This window comes from Acanthochromis polyacanthus, chromosome 10 (genome assembly GCF_021347895.1).
Source record: "Acanthochromis polyacanthus isolate Apoly-LR-REF ecotype Palm Island chromosome 10, KAUST_Apoly_ChrSc, whole genome shotgun sequence".
NCBI lineage: Eukaryota > Metazoa > Chordata > Actinopteri > Pomacentridae > Acanthochromis > Acanthochromis polyacanthus.
The window spans coordinates 23,375,449-23,401,962 of record NC_067122.1 but is presented as its reverse complement, the minus strand read 5'-3'; the positions used below and the strand labels follow the sequence as shown (position 1 = coordinate 23,401,962).

The window sequence follows — 26,514 nt, the reverse complement described above, 5'->3', positions numbered from 1 at the left end:
GACTAGCTTTCATGTACAGTCTTATCTAGACTCTGCAAACACAGGTATGAGGTATCAAAGCCACTAAAACAACTGGCCATATGTTAAAGCTGTTGATTATTGAGGATCTAAACATTTTTTTATTGTCTTTTCAAACATAGTAAACATTCCCTAAATTTAGCTCCATAACAACATCGTTAAAGTGGATTAAAGTTGAGCAAAGATCCAGTGTGCTCCCACCTGAAACCACTCAAATCCGCTCATGGGAAAACTGGGAGGATACAATAAAGGCATATCAGTGTGGGGGTGCGCGCCTGCGCGTTCGCGTGGATCTGTGTAGAAGTTTGGAAGTCCTCAAGTTGAGGAAGACGAGAGATTGGAGCGAGTGGAGCTGCCCAACTCACCGGGATAAAGAAGAAATAGGAAACGGAAAAAAAAAACTGGGACGTAATTTCTTTCTTTTTTGTAAGATTAAACTGGCGCCTGTTGTTCGCGTTTTTACCCTGAACTCACTGGAAAACTGTCGCCGTCAGCGGCAGGTAAGTCAAATAACCTGATTTAGAGACACGAGATTTACTTTGAAAATGTTTTGTTGAACATACCTTGCGCTAAACGTGTTTTTCTTTTCATGTTCAGTCAAACTAAACTCCACTACTAAACTGTTCAAACTAAACAAAACGTCCACTTAAAAACATTTAAATATATCAATACATATATTGAAAGTGAAGATGCTCTTGTTATTCAGGCGGTTTTTTCCCTATAACGCACCCTTCCCGTAACTTTTCATCCTTTCCAAGAACTCTTGAGCAACCAGATTTGTCAGATGATATTTCTCGCTTGTGAAGATACAGATCTGATTAAATGATGGAGGCTGAGATCACTGGTTTATGCAGCGCGCTCATGCGGCTTTCCACGGAACAGCTTTGCAACCAAGCGCATCCTGCACAAACAAAAAAAGGAGAGAGAGAAAGAAAAAGAAGCTTCCCAAAAGTTCTGATTCATGCAGAGAACGCGAGGGCGAGAGGATGTGTCCTGAGCAAACACATACCCGTGTTGTGATTAAAGAGTTTTTGCCTTAAACCAGACTCCAGAAACCTCTGAGTCATTACCCAATGCATTATTTAATCCTGCGTAAAACCTGCTGGTGCAAGTGTTGTCCAACCCCGCTTTCAGCTGTTAACCTCCCATAGCGAGGAAGGAATATTGAAAGTCTGAAGCTGAAGATCTTTTATATTTCTGAGCATTGCGGTTAACTGCGCCTTGCCCCTGGTGTCTCCATGTTTTCTAATTAGAAGGATGGGTGGAGGTGCGTGAACATGCAGTGAGGTGAATCCGAACAGGATGGGACAAGCTGTTCAAACAGCCCACTGAGAGGAGAGAGCTCATAATACTTTCCCAAAAAATGCCTTGAACTTGCACTGAAATTTGAACCACGGGTGAGATTCCGAGCTCCGGCTATTTGTTAGATCAGTCATTGCTCTGGAGTCCTGCTAATGAAAGGAGAAGTGAGGCCAGGTGTCAGACAAACTACTGAGAGGTCACTTAAAGCTGCAGAACTCTTGGATGACACTGATTTCCATCCCGATATGATCTGAGCTCTTTATTGTTTTTGCTTTCTAGACTGGAATTATCAATCAACCTTTGAACCAGAGCACGCTACAAGCTGGAACAGACGTCGCAGAGCCCGTTTGCCCGCCGTCGGCCTTCCATCTGACCACCAGGCTGCCTCTATGCACATCAACCTGACTGTGGCCATCAAGGAATCGCGCTCCTTTCATGGAACACAGCCCCTCTGTCCCACCACTGCCCTTGTGGAAGTGACAGCCATGGAGCCACGAGCGGTGCTGGTTGCCCCTCCACCGCCCCCACCTCCTCCTCCTCCACCTCCTCCTCCACCACCTCCACCTGCACCACCATCTTCCTCCTCCTCCTCCTCTTCTTCTTCTTCTTCGCCTTTCAGCCGGGCAGATAGCGCCCGTCGGAGCCGGCTGAGGAAGCTGAACTGGGAGCGTATCCCCAAGGAGAAGGTGGAGGGGAGGAAGAGCGTGTGGAGTGGGGCGGCGCCGGGCGAGGACGAGTTCCCAATCGACCTCCACTCTCTGGACGAGCTGTTCGGTCAGAAGGACAGTAAGCCTCGGGACAGAACCAGTACACTGAGGCGGAGATCTGCACTGCTACGCTGTAAATCCCCTCAGGACAACTCGGAAGAGGTCAGATCATTAGGAAGTTCAGATGTATCACCAGGAAAAAGTTACTTTTCTTTCTCCTTTCCTGCTCTTACATTTGTTCTTTCTCTCTTTTGCAGATCTCTCTATTGGACTCCAAACGCAGCATGAATATTGGAATATTTCTGCGGCAGTTCAAAATGTAAGCTTCTTAAATTCTTAGGGTTTAATTATTATGATGCAAAACGAATTGGTAGCTTTTGTGGTTGCTGGTGAATTGTTTTACATTATTAGTCTTCAGAGGTGAAGATATTTTCTCAGTTTTATATCCTGTTTAATGGAATATCGTTGCGTTTTGGGCTGTTTGTTGGATCAGAACAACACATTTCAAGACTAGAGAGCAACGTTTGATCAAAAAAAAAATCTGCCTTCTGCTTTCAGCCTCTAAAATTTGGATATTTTCTAGATTCTGTATTCCTGTTTAGCTGTAAACCGAAAATCTTCATGCTCTGGACATATCTGAAGCCCATTTTCTTCCATTTAATTTAGGCCCAACAATAATACATTAACTGAGAAAACAATTGACAGATTAGTCATTGGTGGCAGCCCTATTCTTGACATTACATTGGGATCTGAGAACATGTAAGGGCTGTTTTTCGTGTTTTGTTGGCATTTCACAGTGTCAACAATTCATTTAGAAAGTAACTGGCAGACCTCCTAAAGAAACTTGTTAGTTGCTGCCATATTCCTAACAGTGTGGAGCACTTTAACAGCATTAGCCTCTTTGCGTTTGGACGGGGTCACCGTCAGTCAAAACTGAAAGTAGTTTTAGGAGCAGGAAACTTTAATGTGTACAACTGTGCCCAGGGGAACAGTGAACTGGGGAGTGTGGCCATATGTCAAAGGTGGATGAGTGTCTGTCAGAACTGTGAAGGGAGGAGAGGCAATATACTGCAAGGGAGGGTGCGTCTAGAGCAGCTGGGCTGGGTCTAATGGAGGGTGGTGAGTAAGCAGCTGGGTATAGCCGGAGGAGTCGGAGTTGACACCTGCTGATGCCCCTTAAAGAGTGTCTAATCTTAAAGCTGCCCCCCTGCAGAGAGAGACCCCACCGGTGGGTTGTCATATTCGTCCATCCCCAAAAGTCTCTTTAGCATGTTTGCCTGGCTCAAACAAAGCTGCACTCCTTATAATGAATAGGTTGGTTCTAAGCGCATTTACACACTGTTTAACATCTGAAACATTCTGATTTACTGTTGAAAATCTTGACTGCATTTTCTGGTAGTGCTCCATTCATGCAGATTAAAGAGGGGGGAAAAGGGCTGAGTTGCGATATTGTCATGCCTCCATGAGTGTCTCAACTTAAGTGTTTCTTTTCTAAACTAGATCTGTCAAGACTTGTAGGGAAAGCCTGTGTGTGAAAGGATCCTTTTCTTTATACAAACATTTGCCTCGTTAGGAGCTTATTTGCCTACTGTTCTGCAGAGACAGAGCTCAAATATGGGTGTAGTTTAAACAAAAATCCAGTTTTGTGTTGTCATTGTCTGAGAAATCAGTTCAATATCACATCAGTCAGTGTTAGTTTTTAGGCTATGTCTCTTGGTGTTTTGTTTTCAGTACATTTTGGCAAAGGGTGTTTCCGTTTTTGAAGGGCGCTCCTTAGAAAGTGATGTATTTGGTTGCTTTAGATGTCTTCAAAGGCCGACCTTTAACCATTGGTATCAGATAATAAGACATGGATGCGCATGCTGAGCTATGAATGAGGAGGATTTGTTTAAGAATAGAGGTTGCATGCTGTTGTGAGTACGTGAGATGGGCTGTAAGATGAGGAGGGCAGAGGATAATGGCAAACTGCTGCAACGGAGGACAGATGTGTCACTTGGAGAAAGTAAGTCAGAGGTCAAACAGCCAGTTGGTCCAGTTTCTGCTCTTTCACCTTGACATCTTAAGGCCCTTTAGATGTCCTCTGTGCATGGTTGCCTTTTATTTGCCCACTGGGTATACCACTTTGTGTCGCCTGTATGGCGTCAGTCCGACTGATAAGAATAGGATAAGCCTTACTGTTACATTGCAAAGAGAGCCAGTAGCTCTCATAACATGGTTTCTTGGGGTGGGGGGGTGGGGGTCATTGTCTTTCTCAAACTGAAAAGACAACTGCTGGTTAAATGATGTCATACTAAAATGTGTGTTTGTTTCTGCAGGCCTGCAAAGGAGATAGTTGAGGACATCAGGCAGGGTGCTGGAGGCCGTTACGGAGCAGAGAAGCTCACAGAGCTTTGCAAATTGCTGCCTGACAGTGAGGAGGTAAAGTGGCTTTTCTGGCGTGCAAACACTACAGCAGCTGTGACAAACTCCTTCCTCTCCCTACCCCCTTCTTCATCTGGCTCTGGTTAGGATGATCAAAAGTTTGCCATTACACCATGTCGTATGATGTGGTCTGTTTCCAGAGCAGAGCCACGCTGAAAGATATTGGAATTGACTCTTAATGACATGTCGGTTTTAGTATTCCTGAAGCTGCTTTCCAGATCTTACTCGGCCTCTCTTGTCTCTCAGGAGTCTCGCCTGAGGAGGTTCAGCGGGGAGCGGAGCTGTCTCGGAGAGCCCGATCTTTTCATGCTGCTGTTGGTGGAAATCCCCAGGTGCGTCACTCCCTAGCCCCAAGAAAATGACATCTGAACTCTTATGCTGCGTGCTTCACTTTATGACGCTGTGTTTGTTTAACTGACTCCATCATCTGTCTCTTGCCAGTTTTCGGCTGCGTCTGGATGCCATGATCCTGCAGCAAGAGTTTGACCCTGCTATGACCTCTCTGTGTGTGGCAGCCAGATGTCTGAGGGAGGCGGCCAGAGGTAAAGTAACAGCAGGGAGTTGTGTACTGCTGTTTTTGTCTTTTGAAATGCTCGTATTTAGCCTAGTTTGGTGATGTTAAGGGCCAGAATGTAAATGAGATAAAGTGTTTAGCATTCAGACTGACTTACAGATTTAGGAGGAACCTGCTCTCAGTGATGCTTTTTTTTGTGTGAAGCTTCAGCTCAGAAGTCAGTCTGAGTGGCAGTTTCTTTAGAACAAAGCTGCTGACTCATTCCATTGCCTTCATGGACACATTCATACCCATTATTTCAACCTTGAGGCACAATATTGAATCTCTGTCATTTATTCTGCTAGAACTGCTGAGCTGTCCAGAATTACACTCCATCCTCCGTTTGGTGCTGAAAGCAGGGAACTATATGAATGCTGTGAGTGCTCCTTTTATTTAATTTTTTTTCTTTATCCTGATTAAAAAGAGGAATCAGTTCTTTTTATCTCTGCACAATAAAGCAGTCGGTAGTGGTCTGGGTGTGTGTTCACTCTGACTGTGCACCTGGGTTTTGAATCATTGTTTGTTTAAAGCCGTCACATGTTGTGTGTGTGTGTGTTATTCTGACCTTGTACGTGGCTTCTCAGGGTGGATATGCAGGGAATGCTGCTGGTTTTCGAATTTCATCTCTTCTCAAACTGGCTGACACCAAAGCCAACAAGCCAGGCATGAATTTGCTGCATTTTGTTGCTATGGTAAGATCTGAAATTTAGATGTAAATAAAGAATATCTCATTAAAAAAAAAATGCTTAAAGAAATACTTTTTAGGAATGATGAATAATATTTTGAAACATAGGTTAAGAGAGGTTTTATAAAATTAAAACATTTTTTTTAGAAAGAGGTTATATATATGATAATGTTTCCGAAAAGCTCGACCTCTAAAATCAGAAGGTTTTTATGCTGCTGACTGAAAACATGAGTAAATCCATATAAATACTGTTTTTGCAAGAAAAGGAGTTTCAGACCGTCAAGAACAGTAGCTGAGGATTGCTTCTGGAGCAGACTGTTCTGCAGAGTGCATGATTTTTTTTATCAGCATTGATCAGCAAATGATGCATCTCTCATTTTAAAACAATAGCTGGATAATCATTTGTCTTTGTCTCCGCAGGAAGCTGTGAAAAAAGACCAGAGTCTACTGTCATTTCCAGGCCAACTAGGCCATGTTGGCTCCGCCTCCAGGTCAGTCTCTTCCCAAAACTTGGATCCCATTAGATCCTGCACTGATTGAATCCGAGGGGAATATACAAACCCTGCCTAATAACAACAATACACCCCCAGTAGTCTGCTAAAACAAACGTGAAGTGAATCTGTTTTCTTCTGCAATAGCTGGCAGCCTGAGTGAAAGTGGGTTAAGACAATATTGATACTCCAAGCCAATATTTTAACTGTGTCTGACTTGTGCACTATTCATTTTTGATTCTCTACTAAGGCCAGGTGCTGAGGACTTTCTTCCTTTATGAGAATCTTCATTCTGCACTCATCACTACAATCTTCCATTTTACAACATAATTCTTGGACGTGTCAGACCAAATATCCATTTTTGTTTCTCCTATCTTTCTTCAGACATAGCACACAGTTGTTTCTGTACAATTCTTATCATAATTGTGTTGTATTTGTCCTCTCCTCCTCTGCAGGTTGTGTGAGGAGTCTGTGTTGGATGACTTATCCAAGTTAAAAAGCAGACTGGTAGCTCTCAAGGCAAATATACAGACTGAGGCAGAGATTGAGCAGCATACACAACCTTTTCTGGAGGTATGCAGCATATTGCTTTGCATGCACTCAGTCTTTTGATTATGATTTGATGCAGCAAATTATCTCTAATTTAAGACTTAGCTGCTTTAATCAAGGGTAATAAGTATGTCAAACACAACAGGATGTAGAAGAAATGTTTTCAAAGATGACATGGTAAAATATGTCTTTCCGTCTCTGTGCAGGTGGCTGAGGAACGTCTGAAGGAGGCAGAGGATGAGGTGGAAGGTATGAAGATGTCCAGTCAGGCTCTGGTGGAGTTCTTCTGTGAAGATGACAGCACTTTCAAATTAGAAGAAGCTTGCAGAGTCTTACATTTGTTTTGCCACCGTTTCCAAAAAGCTGTCCAGGTTAGACACTGCTTTTATTGTTTATTTTTTATTGAACTCTTACGAAGGATCACTGACAAATAACAATTATTTCTGACTCCATTTTTTTAAAATAGGAAAATGCAGAACGGGAACTGAAGGAGCAGAAACGCCTGGAACGTCAGCGTGAAATGGGAGAAAAGCGTCGCTCTCTTGCTGTTTGTACGGGGCTGGACGTGAGCTTGAGCCTCGCCAGGGAGCCTCAAAGTCAGGAGAACCAAGATGAGCTAGAGAAACTTCTGGAGAAGAATTTGAGCTACACATGGAGCCGTCGTAGCCTCAGAAGCTTTGATACCCGGAGATATTCCCAACAGCTCCACAATGATGCCCATCTCCACAGCTCATCCATGCTCAAAAGCTTCCCTGAGCTTGGCAGCAGCCCGACATCAGCCAGTTATCACTCAAACAGCTCCTCTGACCATGAGACCACCGCTGTACTCTGTAGCTCCCCAGAGACCGATGGCACATGTTCTCCAGTTGAGCAAGAACCTGCTCTGGGCAGAGGAAGCAGGCCTCGGCGCGACGCATCAACAAACCTGAGTGTGGAAGCAGTTCAGGACTCACACATTGCAACATTTAGTGCTTCTCAGCATGGAAGCAGCTTCACGGTGAAGCAACATGGGCCTGAGAGCATTTCTTACATGTTGCAACACCATCCAAAGGCAGCAGGACTTCAAAAGGAAGCAGATTTTTCACACAAACACATGGCTTTGATGAACAGTTCCTGTACAAACTCTGCTATAAATACTGATCCACCAGCGCAGTGTGTTAAAAGCCAGGCCTCTACTCGTAGACAAAGGTTTGGCCTGCCAGTGGCGGACAGTAATTGTCCTCTTCAGAGTAAATCTAATGACTCTTCCGTCAATGAGGCCGAACGACACTCTCTTCTTACAAATGCAACACTTTCTCGTAGTGACAGCGGGGCTGGGCTGTTGAGGTACCAGAGATCTGAGACTAATTCTCAGTCATCTGTGAACACTCAGCCACAGACAAGAGAAGCACCTTTCATTAAAACAAGTGCTGAGACGCCTTTGCATGCTGCAGGTTTAACAAAACAATCAGATACAGAAGTGGTGTCCACACCTGTGGAGGAGAACTGGATGCCCTCCAGTCTACCAGAGTTCAGCCAGTCGCAGCCAGAGGAGGCGTCCGACTTGCCCGGTGCTGAAAGGGAGACGGCGAGGTCGTACTCCCGTGTCGGTGAAACACTGGAGTGTCACACTCTGGTGAAAGGCCTCCGATCCTACGATGCCTTGTCGCCCCCAACCTCCCCACTCCCACGACCTGCACCAAGCCTCTGCTCCAAGTGGAGGAAAGAGAGGGAGGTCGACCTTCGAGAGGGGACGACTCCTGGGTCTCCAACATCAAAGGAGGAGACGAGAACCATGAGGATCCCTGTGCGCAGTGGAATCGGGGCCAAGAGGGGACTTGTGTCACGTGCAGGTCCTTCCAACAGCACAGGCATCCCCAGGGTGCGCTCTAAAACTGAACCTTCAAATGGAGCCCCACCTCTGACAAGCTCAGCCACCCCTAGCCGGTTGTCTGCTCCTCATAGCATATCAATGCGATCGTCTCCCATCACTCGACCCGCTGCTACTCAGACAGATGTGAAACGAAGTAACAGCGTACGGGAGAGAACTTTAAGTGAGCCACAGACTCCCGGGAAGTCCATTCTAACCCGTCGGACTTCAGACAGATCAGTACCAGAGAAGGTTTCAAGTAGCCCCCAGTCAGTTTTTATCCGAGGAAGTCCTGTCCGTGTGTCCAAACGACTCGCCCCGAACTCTGAGACTCAGGTTCTCTCTCAGCCTCGTGCTGCTCACAGCCCATCCTCTGCCACAGCCAAGACCATACGCACGGCTGTTATATCCGCTGCCCGAAGTAAAACTGCCAAGACGACAAGCACCAGCACCTCTCCAGTTGGCTCTAAAATCCCAACAGCTTCACGCATACCTGGTCCAAAAATGCCTCGAGATGCGACTTCTCAGCCACTATGGAGGTGATGCTCGAACTTCTCTGCCATTGTGGATCTTCTTCAGCTTCTCCCTTAACTGTAGTTCACTGAAATTCAACTTTAAATTAAATTTCTGTTTGTCTGAGTTCTTAGGGTCTGTGTATGTAAAAGGAAGCTGCACTGGGAGCATCAGGGTTACCGTTGCCTCCTGTGCTTCACCCAATAGCAGGATAGTGGATCTTTTACAATCTACCTCTTTTTACACCCATTTGTGTCCTTTGCAGGCAATAGGACAGCGAGAGAGGACACATCTTACAGTAACTATTCATATGTAGAACAGCTTAACACTTAATTCACATTAGTAAAATGCCACCGAGTGAACACTACTCTGTGCCTAGTCTGTACAAGTGTGCTTTGAAAGAACTGCAATTTGGCAAACTGTCCCAATCTCTTTAGTATGGACAAAAAAAAGGTAATTTTCTTTTAAACTTTATTTTAGGAACTTGTCCAAATGTTGTGAATGCTGTGACCTTCTGCTAAATGATCATTGTGCTCTCAAACTTGGCTTTGTTGCAGTCTGAACTGAACCTGGTACAATATCGAACTGCTCATCCTCCCATTGAGAGGCCTCATCATTCTGATGCACTTTATAAACTGAAGAAGAGGCTGTGAGGTGATGGTTACTGTAATTTTTGTCATTTTTTTTATTCTGTCTCAAAAGTTTCTATAAGTTTATTGAATAGCATTGGTTGTTATTCACTGTTCTGTGTGCATTTGTTAATAAAAGACAGCGATGTGATAATACTGTTGTTCTCTGACAAATGTGTTGATCAGATAAGTTAAAAAGTTCCCGTATGATGTATATTCAAAAGTGTTCTTCAGATTTGTATTCAAGCGAGCACTTTCTTAAAGAGCTGTCACTTTCAAGGTCTCCACTTTTCGACATCAACAGCTGCTCTTGCTGTCTTGTCGTCACCCTCGTTTTTCTCTCCCTTTCGTCTGAACTCCCTCTCGCTGCATCTCTTGACATTGTCACCCCCAATCCTGTCAGTGGCTGTTGTCATGGAGATGCTGCAGACGTCCCGGGGAATCTCCTGGCAGAATAGTAGGGTGCAAAGGGGTTGGGATGGAGGGTGACTGTGGGTGTAGGGTCCCACTGGGCTCTCGCTCTTTATGGGCTGCAGTGACGCCAGAACCTCTTGGGAAAGGCAATAAACTGGTGCCTCTTTGTGTTCTTGAGTGTCCGGTTGTTGGTCAGCGCCGGCCTTTTAACCTGCCTCAGTGTATAGAGGTGACATCATCAACAGGTCTCCAGGGGCGCAGGACAGAGTAGTCTAAAGCGACCGCTCTTTTAGCCACCTCCATGTGTTCTGCATTGATCTGAAAGCACTGGGCGAGTGAGAATAATGACTTGTCTGAAGGTGAATAAATGATGTATGAGATTTAGGAGCACTGCTGACCAAAGGCAGGATGTCCAAAAGACAAGAGACGGGATTGTTAATGGTCTGTTTATATGTGGGGAATGTATGCACACACTGTAACACACTGCCTTTTAATGGTGAATGTAGCCATTAAACTCAAGAGAAAGAGTGGAAATACAGCAGGAAGTCTGTAAACATGTTTTTAAATGTTAACAGTGCCAAGATGCAGACTGGATTTGAAGCAGTAGGAAGTCAGTCAATTATATCAAAAGGTTTGAATCTTTTGTGCCATTTTTATGGGTGTAAAAAAGAGAAGGTCAGAATATGTTAAACATTAAACAGTGTATAGTCTAATATAATACAACCAACAGCTGTTAACTTACCTCCATTTTGACCGACTAAAAAAAAAATGCAGTTTGCATCTATGAGTCGATCAGTAAATCCCAAATAATCTAAAAAACAAGGCGTTTTGTGTTTGAATTCTGTGGAGGAATTTAATTTAAGTATGATCTGTAATACCACAATGGAAAATAGTCAATTACAAGTCATGCACTTAAAATCTTATTTAAGTAAAGGTATTGGCAGTGAAAATGTAAAGTTCCAAAAGTAAACAACTAGCTGTACAAAGTAAAAAATATTACACACCATCTAGAGTGTAATATTTTAATATTTTTCTGTACACTTTAGAAAAGGAAAGTACTAAAGTTAAGTAGCCTATGAACAGCTCAAAACTGCAGGCCACAATAAAATTTCTAACTGCAGTACTTGATTAACTATAATTATAAGTAACCAGTGAAGTATGAATTGCTTACTTCAAGTATTTTTACTTTTTTACTTTTAAGTAGGGTATTAAAAGCTTTAAATCAAAGTTCTGAATACTGCAATCACCAGCAGGCCGAATACACTATTAAAACCAGTAGACTATTCTTTTTCACATTGATAAATAACGGTTATAATAAGACTGGCATTAACTTCAGTTTCAAACTTCCTATTTCAAAAGAAATATTTCAAAAAACATCCATGAATGATATATATATATATATATATATATATATATATATGTGTGTGTGTGTGTGTGTGTGTGTGTGTGTGTGTGTGTGTTTTAGCACAGGTCCATTGAAAGTTGAATAACATCAAGAAATAAAATAATTTAACAGCGCCATCTAGTGTCAAAGAAAGGACTCTTACAAAAGAAAACTACAACTCCCAGCATGCACGACTTCTGTGCGTTGGTTTTTACGTAATGGACAGCTCCCCGGATGCGGCTGTGATTGACTACATACAGGCAAAAAGATATCGAAAGCCAAGTGGCGGTAAGTCACAAAATCCTTCAAATTTCGCTGTTACAGCTAATTTATACATCTTAGGCATATATTAGAACAGAATATAATATTCCTAGTGTCCGACAGGCTATCATCAGGCCATACTTATACCTCTTCAATTAGTGCTTTGGAAATACATTTTCAGCTTGTTTGCTAACTAGCTAGCTTCTTAGCCACCAACTCCGCTAGTTCCTTAGCTTGATGCTAGTCAGCAGGGGAACGCCTAGTATTATAAGTGATCAACGCGAAATAATAACCCTCAAAAAAGTGATGCGTCTAAATTTCAAGTCACTCATTGCCCGTTGTTCAATAAAAACCTCCCAGACGTTGTTATTCAGTGGGCAGCTGGATTTGTAGCGTACCTATGTAACGGTAATTAACGCTGCGCCGTTAAGCTAACGTTGGCGACGGTTAGCTCGTTTGCTAACTGTGTGAAAAGCTGTTAAAGCTGCTGTCGCACGACTGCAGGCCAGCAATTTTATCATTCCCTTTTACAGTTAAACGGCCATCTCTTTATCACTGGCAATAAAACATAGCACACAGTATAAAGTGTTCCTAAGAGTTTTGGTGAAAGGTTTAGCCTCTTGGATGAGAGGCGAAACTTCTCCAAGAACCAAAAAGAGAAGTGCAGATGCTTGTTACCAAAGTTCATAGGATTACAATGACCTGGATGACTGAGAATCCGCACAGACAGTATGAAGTGTTGTAATTGGTAGTTACTCAGGTGCTTTATTCTCTGTTGTCAGGTGCTGCAGCCCCAGTGGTCGTTGGCAGGATGCAGACCATAAAGTGTGTGGTGGTGGGTGACGGGGCAGTGGGTAAAACCTGCCTACTCATCTCTTATACAACCAATGCCTTCCCCGAAGAGTACATTCCCACAGTGTTTGACAACTACAGCGCTCAGATGAGTGTGGATGGCCGCACTGTCAGCCTCAACTTGTGGGACACGGCGGGCCAGGAGGAGTATGACCGCCTGCGTACCCTCTCCTATCCCCAGACCAACGTTTTCATCATATGTTTTTCCATTGGCAGTCCCTCCTCCCATGCCAATGTCAGGCACAAGTGGCACCCTGAGGTGTCTCACCACTGCCCCAACGTGCCCATCCTCCTGGTGGGCACCAAGAGAGACCTGAGAGGCGATGCGGAAACGGTGAAGAAGCTAAAGGAGCAGGGTCTGGCCCCTACCACCCAGCAGCAAGGCAACGCCCTGGCCAAGCAGATTGGGGCTGTTAAATACATGGAGTGTTCTGCACTTCTGCAGGATGGCGTCAGGGAGGTGTTTGCCGAAGCTGTGAGGGCAGTGTTGTATCCAGTCACGAAAAAGAATCCCAAGAAGTGTGTGCTGTTGTAATAAATAGTTCCCAGATTTGGACTGTGGAGAAGGATGATGGAGGTCCACAGATGCAACGGAAGGCCGAGGAACAAAGGTTGCCACCTGGCTGCCTCCATGCCACCTCTGGTAGTTTTCAGCTCCTCTGCTACTCCTCTCTTCCTTATTCATCTCCCGGAGGATCTCACCGTGTTGCCATCATCACCAAAGTGACTATGCCTAAATGACAAATGGGCAACAGACCGTATCTCCTCTATTTTTCTTACATTTTAACTTTTGATATTTACACATTTTCAATTTATGTCTGTTCTAGATTTATAGCTTCTCTGCTTTGCCTTATAAAATCCTGATCATGGTTGTCACAAGCCATAGTAACATCCAAACCAACCAACCAAGCTACCCTGTTTGACTGGAGAGAAGAGATCTGCCTTTGTTCAGGTGGAGAACTAATGACTACCTCATATTCTCACCTAGGTTGCATCTCATGAGTCTCAAGCAACGTTACCATCAAGATGCTTTGACTTGCCTATTTAGATGTAATGAAAAGCCAAGTAGAAGGTGAAAAAGTTTTAATTTCAAGCAGCTTGAGTCCAGACAAGGTGTGATGACTCCTGGACAAATGCCAGTACCCCTTAACCAAATGCACAGATTAAAGGTTAAATTCCCTAGCTGCAATTCTCCTTGTGCTCAGTCTGGCATGTTAGAGCTGTCTGGCAGGCTGCCCTTCCAGCATCTTGCACTGCTCTCTCACTTCCCCGCATGGAAGAGCCAATAGGCCTTTGAAGATAAGCCTGACCCATTAAATGCAGCCGACCATTTGCCCTCTTCAGTAATAGAGGAGCAGGTTATCATAAGGCCTCTGCCAAGTTAACCCACACTGGTACAGGAGCTGACATAGCCAGGAAGTCAGATTGTAGTAGAGCTCTCCTCTGTCGACGTCTTAACTCTAGAGACTCACACCGAGTGCCATTAAAAACATGCCTAAGAATTCCTTTTTGACAGGGTGAAGTCAAGGAGACTGTATTTTGTCTAATTATGGTGAATTTACTCTGTAAATGACTTTTTCGTCCTCAAATGTTTTTAACTTAGAAATGCGGTTATGGCCAAAGTTGAATATATTTTTTGTAATAGCCTATGTTTATTTGATCAATAAGATGTATGTGTGCTGTAGTTAATACTCGGATTTGATAAACCAGAACTCCATAATGCTTCCCTTGTCGATTACTTTATCGTCTTACATTTGAGGTCAGCAGACTATGACCACTGCATAATTGATTCAGTGTAGCATGTAATACCAGAATAAGTTTTAACTGGCTTACGCTAGGCTATATATTTTTTATTCTATATTGTCTTGGTCAGGTGAATATTTCATCTTGGAGGAGGCAGTGTCATGGCTGCCTTGGTAACCACATAACAGCAGTTTATCTACAATATGAATGGAGCTTTTTATTTGGTCAGGTGCCTTATCTAAACCAAAGACCAGAGTAGTGCTCCTTTGTCCAATCCAAAGGTTCTTAAAGTGCTGCAAGTGCCACGAAACATTTTAAGTACAGGTCCAACCAACTCAATTTCGTTTTTGTATTTTTTCTACATCTTTATGCCTCAGTTCCTGCCAGTAAATACTCTGTTCTTGCAGCCTTTTTTTTTTTTTTTTTTAACTTTTTTTTGTGAGACACAGGTGCTAAACTGACATCTTGCACGGCAAGTCTGTGTACGTTTGTGAAATGGAGCGCTCATGGCTCACAGCTCTTAACAGATTGTGGTTTACATCCCTGCATTGCATGTTGCAGTGAGGGCAAGGCACAAGCTCGACTTGCGTACGGTTAGCAAGCGCTGCGTTGGTGGAACGTGCTTTGTCACATCTGAGGATTTTTATACGTTTTCTAGGATATTTTCTGCAATACAAGTCTGCCCGTTTGTGCCTACAGCTGCCAGCAATAATAGCAACCCTTTTTTGACTAGAGTTATTTTTCATTTATACCTTTGAGTGGGGTAAGTTAACGTAGATTGTGGCCTGTGTAAAGTCTACAATAACTGCAGCGCAACACAAGCAGGAGGTTTAGTGTGGCAACAGTGATGCAGTTTAAGATCTGCCAAAAGATGTGTGAAAGTTTCCCAGGTCTGTGTGTGGAGGATTGAATGTAAGTGCACAATATGTAAAACTGTCATCTGTGGTGAGCTTGTTTTTCTTGTTTTTTTTTTCTTTTCTTTTTTTTTGCCATGTCCCGATTTCACTCAGTTAATGCTGTTAAAGTGGAACATACACCTGTGGGCTCTCTGTGTCTGTGTCCTGGAGCTGTATGCTACCGTGTGCGTGGTACTACGCTTTTACACTGGGAACTTGATTTGTAGAAATCTGTTTGTAATTGTTTTATAAATAACAAAAGCATATTTGTATAAATGAACTAACAGTGAGATGATTTTAAATTATGCCAAATAAAATGGTGGTTAAAGCCAGACAGTTTTTTTTTCCATTCTTACAGATTTTTTCCCCCCTTTTATTTTCTTTACTTGCTGTTTTGTGATGTGACAAATGAATTCTAACGTTAAACACAGTCGACACGTTACTGCACTGCTATGAGGAGACACATTGAGATTAAAGTGTGACACTCTTGTGCGAAACAAAACCGGGTCACACATTTACACACGGCTGCACGTATGTTTTCTACTCAGGAAACCACACAGTTTTCCTGTAGCATAAATACAGTAACAGTGCATTTTGTGTCACATTAATGCTATTTCCTTGTCTGAACACTAGATGGACACAGCCCTCTAGCTCAGCTTTACAATAACCACAATGAGTGCCATTCTTCACAGCCTGTTTTTTTTTTTTTTTTCCCCTTCTGTACATTTGGAGTTAATGGTCTATACCCATCTGGTTTTCACGGCCATCATTCAACTTCTCACACACCAACAAGTTCAATCAGTTTCAGGAGCTTAAAAAGTCGGCGTGCTGCTTACTCTGAAAAATTCCTTTGACCTTTATGGGTGGTGGCTCTGACAAATGACAGATGTGTTGAACTCCACCAAAGCCTCGTTACAACATCACTGCAGCAACATTCAGAGCCCATTTCCTCTGCGGTCTGTCTGTAAATTCTTTGCAAGAAGATAATGCACAATGTATGTTTACAGCTTGTTAAAGTTGTGTTAGCGCAGGACGCATTGTTTCAGCGAACTCTGCCAAGAATGAATTGTGAAGGCATCGAGGAATACAGTGCTTAGAGGTAGCACTGAGTAATGTCATGACTGAATAAGATGAGAAAAGTTTGGGCCTGTTTCCTGCTGCAAAACGGTTAAAGAAGGCAGGCGGATAAATGAGAGTTGGTCGGTTAAGGTGCTCCATTTAAGGGTAAGTGGACTGCAGAAGGAGTTTAATGTGTGCACCGTACAACTCAGCCATCTCAAAACTGTTCTTAAAACTTATTTCTTTGTATTTTATGCGTATAGTTGTCAAATAAGACATGGATGCTGCTTTTCATATGTGAAATACCAGCTGATCTCACATTTCTGTACCTGTCCATATCCTCTCAGTATATATTTTCCTAAAATGTGTCGTCTATAGATGGAAATATGAAACAAACAATGAAGTTGCTATTAATGATTACTGATGTGTATTGCTTTCAATATTAGTGTAAGAACTCCTGAACTGAAACTGAATGCAGCTGAACTAGTCATCACAAGAGCAACATAACACAAACATACATAAATAAAAGATGCAATGCACAGTCTGACTGGGATCCGGCTGGGGTCCACATGTACCCCAAATGATTTTTTAATATATACACCACAAACCTGGTTGGAATCAAATAAGCTTTGGTGTACACTCAACAAAAATATAAACGCAACACTTTTGTTTTTGCTCCCATTTTTTATGAGATGAACTCAAAGACCTAAAACTTTTTCCACATACACAATATCACCATTTCTCTCAAATATTGTTCACAAATCTGTCTAAATCTGTGATAGTGAGCACTTCTCCTTTGCTGAGATAATCCATCCCACCTCACAGGTGTGCCATATCAAGATGCTGATTAGACACCATGATTAGTGCACAGGTGTGCCTTAGACTGCCCACAATAAAAGGCCACTCTGAAAGGTGCAGTTTGGTTTTAGTGTGTGTGTGTGTGTGTGTGTGTGTGTGTGTGTGTGTGTGGGGGGGGGGGGGTGATGGGGGGGGGGGGGGGTGATGGTGGTGGGGGGAGTCCACTCCTCTTCAATGACTGTGCGAAGCGCAGTTGCTGGATATTGGCGGGAACTGAGTTCCAGTTCTTGCATGGCCAGCATATTCACCAGACATGTCACCCATTGAGCATGTTTGGGATGCTCTGGATCGGCGTATACAACAGTGTGTACCAGTTCCCACCAATATCCAGCAACTTCGCACAGCCATTGAAGAGGCTGATTAATTTTCTTTTTAAAATGTACTTAGCTAGCATAGCTAAGCTAACAGATGATTTTTTTTGGTAGTGCAGGTTTAATCTGATCAAGCCTAAACATTACAGCAGAACTTATGATGAACGCTCCTGATATGTTCTTCATGTTGGATTTGCACTTTAAAAAATTAAGTTTGAGCTCAGCAAAAAACAATTAATGCAACAGTTTTCATCAGTCTTTTTGAGCTATGACAACTTCTGCTGAAATTATGTTAAACCAATAAAGGACACTGATTTAGCGTAATTAGCTTTTCTTCTACAGTCTCAGGTAACCATCAGTTGTAACTTTCTGAGATACTCGCACATATGGACCTGGAATCCTGAACTCAAAGTGAGTAAAAATTGAGGTATCAAACCAATTTTACCCCAGCTTGAATTCAATTTTGGATTAAATAATGCAGAAATTTGTGTTTGAACTATACACAGGATTAGGTTGACGCAATTTTCCACCATTGTCATGTCAACACAATCCATCAAATAACTTTTATTATTATTTTTTAAATCTTACAACCATTCAGTGCTAGCAATAAGTCCTGTGAATTAATCTTTAGTCTGTATATGCTATGTAAGAGTAATGAGGGTTTGCAAACTGTATGTATATTTTGCGGCATGATGTAAAGAATATTAAAGCTGCTGTCCGGAGTTTGAATCGCAGCGTCTCCCAGAACACTGGTGGTCCCACCCTCCCTCCCTCTGATTTCGCCCCTTTATTTGTGCACGCCCAGTACATGAGAGGAGTGCCCGGAGTGCTGCAGCATTTCGCCTGTTTTGCTGTTTTCCCCTCTTCTACATTTAGTACATTTAGTAAATAATAAAGGAATTACGTTAGAATGCTGTATTGAGTCTAACTTGTCCTAATACCAAAATAACATGAATCTGCTAGGATGAACTAGTAAAGTTTCAATATGTGATTACACTCGTGTATCCCTCTCGATGACGTTGTTTATCAAACTTAGTGCATTTACGCGTGTATATGTGTTACATTGTTTATTTATTTCTATCTAGAGTTCAGAATTGCATGACTCCTCTGACGAAGAGTATGTCCCAGACGCCCCAACATCTTCCTCCAGAGGTCGGGCATCTAAACGAAGCCGTCAGGCGGGCTATGGAGGGCCGTGGTCGGGGAGCGACGCGAGCACCCCGAGCCAAAAAACGTCCTGCAGTCTCTTGGCCTGACAAGCCGTGGGATTGGTAACTTTTCTGGAAGTTGCTGAGCCCTGATGCTCTCTCCTCCACAAGCAAAACAAATGTGCGCGCGGTTGCGTAGTGCGTAGCTCGCCCACCTCTACATGGGCTTGCTTGCTGTGCGCGTAACCGTTGATTGACAGCATGACAAAGCTGAAGCTCGAACTTGATTGGTCGGCAGCAACCGGCACTTTTTGGAATAACATGGGGGTCTATGAGAGGAAGGCGGAGCTCAGGAATAAATTTTCATATCGCGTTATTCTAACTTTATATTATAGTATCGAACTAGACTAACACATTTAAGCTTTGTTAAACAATGATACATAAATTGAAAACAAACGGAAACTCCGGACAGCAGCTTTAACAGCAACAACGCTGTCATTAAGTCTGCTGCCTTAGTGCATTCTGGGAGCCTCTCCTACACACCAGCCTCATACGAGCGCTGATCGCTTTGCCTTTTTTTAAAGTACGACTGCACTGTTGAAGATAACGCCATCCACGTTTAACACACAAGGCCCCGGGTATGGCACATTCAAATGAATCTGTTTTGATAACAGCAAGCAGAATGAGCGTTCAGTTTACAGTGCACCGTAAACGATGTGTGGATGTTTTTCACGCTGCATAGTCACACAGCAAACCTTGAATGCAGGAACAGGAGGTGAGGTTTTCTCTATGTGCTCTGTCTCTGCCAATTTGAAAGAAATGTGCAGCTGAGGCTATGCCGACCAACAGATATCCTTTCTGTGAATCATCAGCGTGGAGCGAGTGGGAGTGATGGCCTCCGTCGGGACCTTGATCTCAGCTCTGTCTATCGCCTCTCAATCTTGTTCCTTCCCTCCCTCTCACTGTGTTTGATGATGTTCTGGGTAAAGCCAAAAAGGCCGGGCCGCACTGTTCAGTCAAGGATCTGGGGAGATTCCTCTCCTTCTCCTTGTCCAAAGATGAAAAAGCAAAAGGCCTTGATCTAATAGACAGCCTGCAGCAAGAGTGAGACTGAGAAAGCCGAAGTTGGGCATTCAAATCAAACTGTTCCAGCAGAAGGAGACGGAAAATGAGATTGCAAAGGTGCACAGACGGGAGCGAAGGCCGGTGGCTGTGTTTGCAACAAAATAGGAATCAGAGTGGAGGAAGGAGAGTGTGATACTGTGACTGTTCTGGGCATAAATAATGATGGAGAACAGGGGATGTGGTCAAGCTGCTTCGAATGTAAATTAAAACAAAGAGGGTGGCTTGGAGGAGGGAAGATTGATGGAGGAGTAAAGGAGCAAGGTGACCTGAATCTCTTTTTACCATCTGAGGTCGCGTAGACTAATGAGTGGCTTTAAAATGATATTGTGACATTTTGAGAAAGACACTTACTTGCTGAGAGAAGATTGATATCATTTTCATCTCTGTCTGCTGAACATAAGACTACATCCAGCAGCGGTTAGGTTAGCTTAGCCTGAACATAAGACTACATCCAGCAGAGGTTAGCTTAGCTTAGCATGAATTATAGAAACACAGGGAATCAGCTGATGTGGCTCTGTCCCTCTGATACTGACTAAAATTCTGCTAATTAACAGCTTGTCCCCAGTAAGAAAATCCATTTTAGAAAAGAATTTTAAAAAACAGTGAAAAAAACAGGACGTTTTCATGCAATTTCATGGTATATTTCTAATTAAAAAATGGACATTTTCAATTATGCAATATAGTGTATCTATTGTGATTATTTAACATTAAATCTACTGTACAAAAACTGTAAATGTAAAAAAAAAAATCCACAAAAATGCCCGCTCAATACCTGGAATTTGTCCTGGAGCTAAAAAATTGAAACGAAAAAGTATTCTGTAAATTTGTGGTTTACTTACAATGAAAAAGAAATATAACACAATTTTTGTCAGCTTTGACGATAAAAGCATATTTTGTACAGTGATATTTTTTTAAAAATAAGCATGGTTTTGCGATGAAAATACATTTTTTATTTGTTTATGTATGTTTCATTGTAAAAACAATGAACTGAAATTAAAGGGAAATTATTTTTGTTTTATCTCTAATTTGTTCTAAGTTTGCTGATTTATTAAATATAGTCTTGAGTTTGCAAACAAAAATAATGACAAACAATTACACCTACTAATAAAAATGCAATTTGTAAATGTAAATAAATGAAAATACACATGTGAATCACACACTGAACAATTTATGTTAAAATGTAATCATACACCTGTTAATACAGATATTTTTGGGGTGTAACAAGCTGTTTCCCGCTGTTTTCAGTCTTTATGCTCAGCTAATCTAAGCATCCAGCTGTCTGCAAGAAAGTGAATATTTTCCAATTATGCAGAGCTATTTCTGTACATGTACAGTTTATTTTAATTTTTTAATCAGCGTTCCTCAAGTCTGGAGATGGAGCGGAAACCAGCCCAAACGAAGGCCTGCAGGCGCTTCGCTATTATCGGAGTGTAAAGAGAGACGTGAACAGAGACGCAGAACAGAGAGAAGAAAAGAACAGACACCCAGGTCTACTCAACTATTAATTATGTTGGTTTGCAGCTCGGAGGCTGCAAACTGCTGCCTGCGAGTCACTGATGTAACAGCCCGGGAACAGAAAGTCCTCAAGTGCCCTCCTCACATTCTCGCCGCTCAAAGCTGCTCTTCTGAGTGCTTCCGAGAAAAACAAACCAAAAAAATGAAAGCGGGCTGATTAGATGTCCCGTGCTACGTGGCCGCCCATTGTTGATGCGCAATCCCCTCTAAATCCACAACAGGCTGTTCGCACGCTGTCATTCACTGATGTCTGTATCACCGCTGCACAGGGAGGCCGGATGGTGGGGGGCTGCCAGAGCAAGTCAACTCTGACACTTTTCAGAGGCAAACTCACACCACAGCAGGCTCAGCACGACAAAGTGAGAAAAGAGAGCTAAAAGAGGAATTTTTGTGCTCCACGCTGTGGTTAGATGTAAATGACTGTAATCAATAAGCTGTATGTGAGCTTTCAGCAGCTCTACAGGGTGGGCCATAAGTTTCCATACATGTTGATGAACTTGCATTAGCACAGTTGAAAATGTGCTTGGTGATACGTTCCTTGAGATGATTTATGTCTCTCATCTTCTTCTGATACACCATGGCCTTCAAGTGCCCCAAAGATATCGTCAAATGCATCTCCTAGGGAATCTGAAACAACAAATAAATATGCATGATACATTTTCATATGTGTGGGAACTTATGGCCCACTTTGTCCATATAGATTCGGACCACACATGGAGAACCCCTTGCCCTCCCCAATTACCAGCTATAACTTTGGTTTTATGCTCTGTCTCAGCTGTCAAAACACTAAAAAGAAATGGCAAGACAGCGAGAGACTACAGCCCAAACAAGCCACATTGCTCTGCTTTCTCTTTCACCCTCTCTATGCCTTTGTTATGCTTTCTGGTGTGCATCAGTGTCAGCCATCCCCAGGATCTGTCAGCAAGAGAGCGGAACCTTTTCACAGCCTCGTCAATTCAGACGGCGTGCAAAAGGTCACTTGGCAATATAGGCCGACGGTTACTGAACCAGACCCAACTCTGAACGCAGCAAACCTCAGCCTGATGAGCTTGCAACCCACATTGATGGACCCATCAGTCGGACACCAATCCCATCCTGGAGTCCTGCTCATGCTTCCACTGTGAGCTGTATTTCTCTGAGAAAGTCGGTGGTACCGAGACAGAACATCCTGTGCTGACTGGGTTACTGCTCTCCTGCAGCGCCGTGCCTGCTTTGATCTCACCCGACTCGTCTTTGAGGAGCAGATTTTACCGTTCTGCTCGCACCGAAGTAGATTGTGTGGCTTAACCAGGTGGAAAATGCTTTGGAGAGGAGAAAAGGAGCTATTTTTCCTCCTACCTGGACCTGGGTTTTATCTGTGGTCAGAGGCAATCTCCTTTCACCACAGATCCCCGCTCCTTGAAATGCACATTTTAAGGTTCCATGAGTTCACTTTCATTCGTCAAGGTTTTGTTGTTATTGAGGATGACAGTGGTACAGAACTTTCAGGTGCTATAAGCCGTGAAGGGAAGAGCTCTCACAGTCGATGCGTTAATCCACTTGTCTTTAGTCCCATGTGGGGAAGTGTGTGTGTTAGCTGTGCGTGTTTCTGTCTCAGATGTTTATGGATTACTCAGAGGTCGGCCTGCAGTTGAGCCTCTTCTGGACAGTTAACACGTCATCGGCACTGAGACTGTTGTACTTGGCCCTCGATGTATAAACCTCCTTGTCTGCCCTCGGTGCAGCGTGAAAGCTGACTTTCAACAAAAAGACAAGATGAAATATGATCTGCTGATTTAAAGGAGCTCTTTCCCCTCAAGGGGTAAACGTCTGACGTTCCTGAGAAGCAGCAGTTAGAGCTTCATCTGCGGCTATCAGTCTGCTTAAGCTGCAATTAGCCAGTGAGAACTAATTCAGACAAAAAAATACGACTTTCCCAGGGGTAGCAGCTTCTCTCAAAGTAAGCAAGGAGAAGTTGTTTTCTCCCTGCTTTTCCTCCCTTTGTTCTCTCTCCCTCCATCCTTAACTCTTTGTTTCTGTCTCCGATGGATCCACAGAGAAATGTATGCATTTACTGCTGGCTCTATTCAGTGTTTTTGTCTCTTGTCCTGATTTATAACTTGGAAGCCCAAAGGATCCAGGCATGGGTGGATGGATATTTTTATCCTCCTTATTGGAATCAGATTAATATTTTGAGAGTTTTTGGTTGAAATAAGGGCTATAGATGAACCAAAAACTAGTCAGAGTACAGATTATCAGCATGCAGTGTTGTTGAGCATCTGTTGTTGAGATTATGTGATGCTCCTGAACAGCTAGTGGACTTTTTGCCAAGACTGATTTCTCAACAACCAAGATCAGGAAAAGAATGGACCAGACGTTCCCAAAATGATAAGAACAAAATTAGAAACAGACCTCTTTAGTTCTCAGCAACTGAAAAAGAGATCATGTGGCACGATCAAAAGCTCCAAAGCAACCAATAAACAGACCCTTGAGGTTGTATTGTTTCTTCAAAGTTATGCAGAAGTGGAGAGTTTAGAGCAAAGCCGAAATTAAGCCACAAAATAAATATCTGAGGTGGACTCAAGACTTGAAATGATTTTGTGGTATCAACCGAGTAAATTCCCCAGACAATGAAAGAATGAATCATCTCCACATACGCCCTTTATGTAGAAGTTGGCTAGCCTAGCCGCGCTAGACAACCCACGGCAACGAATTTAATTCTCTGCCAGGGTGGGTCTAGTTACCCTCCATAAGGCTCGAAGCTGGATTCTCCTAAAACTGGCCGGACGAATCACCATGAAGTGTAGAGTCAGAAGGCGGGCGTAACGAAGTGACGACAGAGGCGTGACGATTCTGACAGAAACAACCGGAAACAACTAGCCTAGCCACGCTAGACAACCCACGGCAAAGAATTTAATTCTCTGCCAGGGTCGACAACAAAAATGACAACAGTCGTTGAGCTCCATTAGCACCGACTCTGAATAATCTTTCTGTTAACATGTCTGTAATATACTTGAGCTTCACCCATTGACTGTATAAATAAGGCTTCACCGAACTACCACATCCTCTGACTTCCAGCGCTCTAGGAGCCTATTCGTTGCGCTGATTGGTTGTATACCTACCCAATTGCTACAGAGTGATTTGATAGACAACCTTTTAGCCCGCCTCCCTCCCTGTCGAGCGTGCCTAGACCCTTGTGCCTTCAGAAACATGGGTGTAGCGTGGCTAGGCTAGAAGTTGGCAGCATTCATGGGAAAATTTTCAAGTTTTTTGGCCTTTAAAGTTCAGTTTTAGTCACAAAGCATTTTGTTAAAACACCATTTTGCCATGTCCAGACAGGTTTGAGTCACTTTATCATCTAAAATACCCTATATTATTGTAAAAGCGACTTTACATATGCAGCACTGTGAATGCTAATGTCTTCTGTTTGTCACACTTAAATGTTCCAGATCATGAAACTAATATTTACATTTATGAATATTAGACAGAGATAAGCCACAAAACACAAAATGCAGTTTTTAAATGATGATTTAACTAAGACTTTTTGAAAGTTCTTATCATCCCTGTGGAAAAGTAATTACTACCCTGAACCTAATAGCTGGTTGGTCCATCCTTGGCAGTAACAACTGCAGTTAAATGTTTGTGATAGCTTGTTATCAATATTTTATATTGCTATGGAGGAATTTTGGCCCACTCTTCTCTGCAGAATAGTTTTAATTCGACCACGTTAGATGATTTTGGATCATGAGCTGCCCATTTAAGCACTTGTCACAGCATCTCAGTTGGATCCAAGTCTGGACTTTGACTTGGCCACTCCAAACCCTTAATTTTGTTCTTTTTGAGCGACTCAGAGGTGGACTTGTTTGTGTGCTTCAGGTCATTGTTTTGCTGAAGAACCCATTTGTGTTGAGCTTTAGGTCATGAACTGAGGGGCAGATATTCTCCAGGAGGGTTAGAGGTCAGAATTCATGGCTCCATTAATTATGACAAGTTGTCCAGGCCCTGTGGAAGCAGAGCAGCCCCAAGCGTTCACACCACCACCACCATGTTTCACTGTAGGTATGATGTTCGTCTTGTGAAATGCCGTAGTAGTTTTACACCAGATGTAACGGACCCAAGTCTTAGGCTGATCACTGCTGGGGAGGTTCACTACTGATCCATGTTCTCTCCATTCGTGGAAATAATCTCTTACTGTGGTTCTTTGGAGTCCCACAGCTTTAGCAGTGGCTTTGTTACCTTCCTGACTGATAAATGCCAACAGCTTTGTTTCTCATCTGTTCTTGAATCTCGTTAGACTGAGACCTCATGCTGCTTTTTGAGACTCTTTAGCTACTTCACAATGCCAAACAGGTTCGATTTTAGCGATGCTTAATTTCAACAAGCCTGGCATTAATGGTGAAACTGAACCCAACTGTCAAATGAATTTGATCGCTTAGCGAGATTGGTAGCCACTGATTAGTTTTTCACATCGAGTAGGTGGGCCTGTACAGCATTTTTCCTTCAAAAAATAAAATGATAATTTAAAAAACTACATCTTTGTCTTGCATTAAAATTAGTTTGATTATCTGAAACATTTAAATGTGACAAATATGCAAAGATAGAAAATATCTAATACCTTTTGATAGCACTGAGCTGAGAGCTGAAATAGAAGTGTCCACATAGTTTTGGCCACACGGTGTCAGAATTTATGGCTCTGATGCACAGAATATAAAAACACAGGACAAAATTCTATCTAAACAAGGCTTATGTGAATGATAAAGATAAATTGTACTTACAGTCACACTAAAGTAGTGCATTTCAATGGTGTTATGATCAAAATCCCACTGAAATAATACGTCTCTTCTATGTTTTGATGTTTTATCTGCATGCACAAGCAGCTTTCTCTCTGCAAATATGATACTTTCATTTTCTAAGCAAGATTTTTATACTGTATCGATATAAACACCCTTCAGGACCCGGAATCAATTAAAAAAATAAATAGAAAAGATGCTTCAAATCATTTGAAGAAAAAAAAAATCTGTTCAATTATGAACTCAAAATTAACAAACAGTAAATCTGATTCTGTGCAACTCTTCCAGTGTTATCTTTGTACAAAACTGGCTGAGATGAGCTCCAGGTGTGTGCGCTGGGGGTTTTCGTGTGTGTCCACAGCATGTTCGAGTGCTCCAGCAGATCGTTTGCTTTTATAACATTTGACATACTGAGACTGACAGCTTTTTTTCTGTGACCATGGAAACGGGAAATTAGCCCAT

General features: G+C 42.8%; 2 protein-coding genes across 4 annotated transcripts; both read left to right on the top strand.

Moving 5' to 3' along the window:
- The first annotated feature begins 295 nt into the window (after positions 1 to 295).
- On the top strand, positions 296 to 9,871 carry fhdc2 (FH2 domain containing 2). 3 transcript variants are annotated; one of them, XM_022192150.2, is made up of 12 exons: positions 296 to 518; positions 1,600 to 2,189; positions 2,285 to 2,346; positions 4,343 to 4,445; positions 4,695 to 4,780; positions 4,890 to 4,990; positions 5,307 to 5,377; positions 5,586 to 5,693; positions 6,107 to 6,177; positions 6,633 to 6,750; positions 6,933 to 7,097; positions 7,193 to 9,871. In XM_022192150.2, exons 2-12 carry the CDS (start codon positions 1,710 to 1,712, stop codon positions 9,116 to 9,118), a joined length of 3,291 nt encoding a protein of 1,096 aa, XP_022047842.2. In that variant the 5' UTR covers positions 296 to 518; positions 1,600 to 1,709; the 3' UTR covers positions 9,119 to 9,871. The 3 variants fall into 3 exon arrangements, with proteins under 3 accessions (XP_022047842.2, XP_051810854.1, XP_051810853.1); XM_051954894.1 differs by lacking the exons at positions 6,633 to 6,750; positions 6,933 to 7,097; positions 7,193 to 9,871 and having other exon boundaries at positions 6,107 to 6,620; XM_051954893.1 differs by lacking the exons at positions 296 to 518; positions 1,600 to 2,189; positions 2,285 to 2,346; ... (2 more) ...; positions 4,890 to 4,990; positions 5,307 to 5,377 and having other exon boundaries at positions 5,395 to 5,693.
- Positions 9,872 to 11,735: 1,864 nt separating this feature from the next.
- On the top strand, positions 11,736 to 15,599 carry rhogd (ras homolog gene family, member Gd). The gene is made up of 2 exons (XM_022192149.2): positions 11,736 to 11,803; positions 12,559 to 15,599. The coding sequence occupies exon 2, from the start codon at positions 12,588 to 12,590 to the stop codon at positions 13,161 to 13,163; it is 576 nt and encodes a 191-aa protein (XP_022047841.1). The 5' UTR covers positions 11,736 to 11,803; positions 12,559 to 12,587; the 3' UTR covers positions 13,164 to 15,599.
- Positions 15,600 to 26,514: the final 10,915 nt, after the last annotated feature.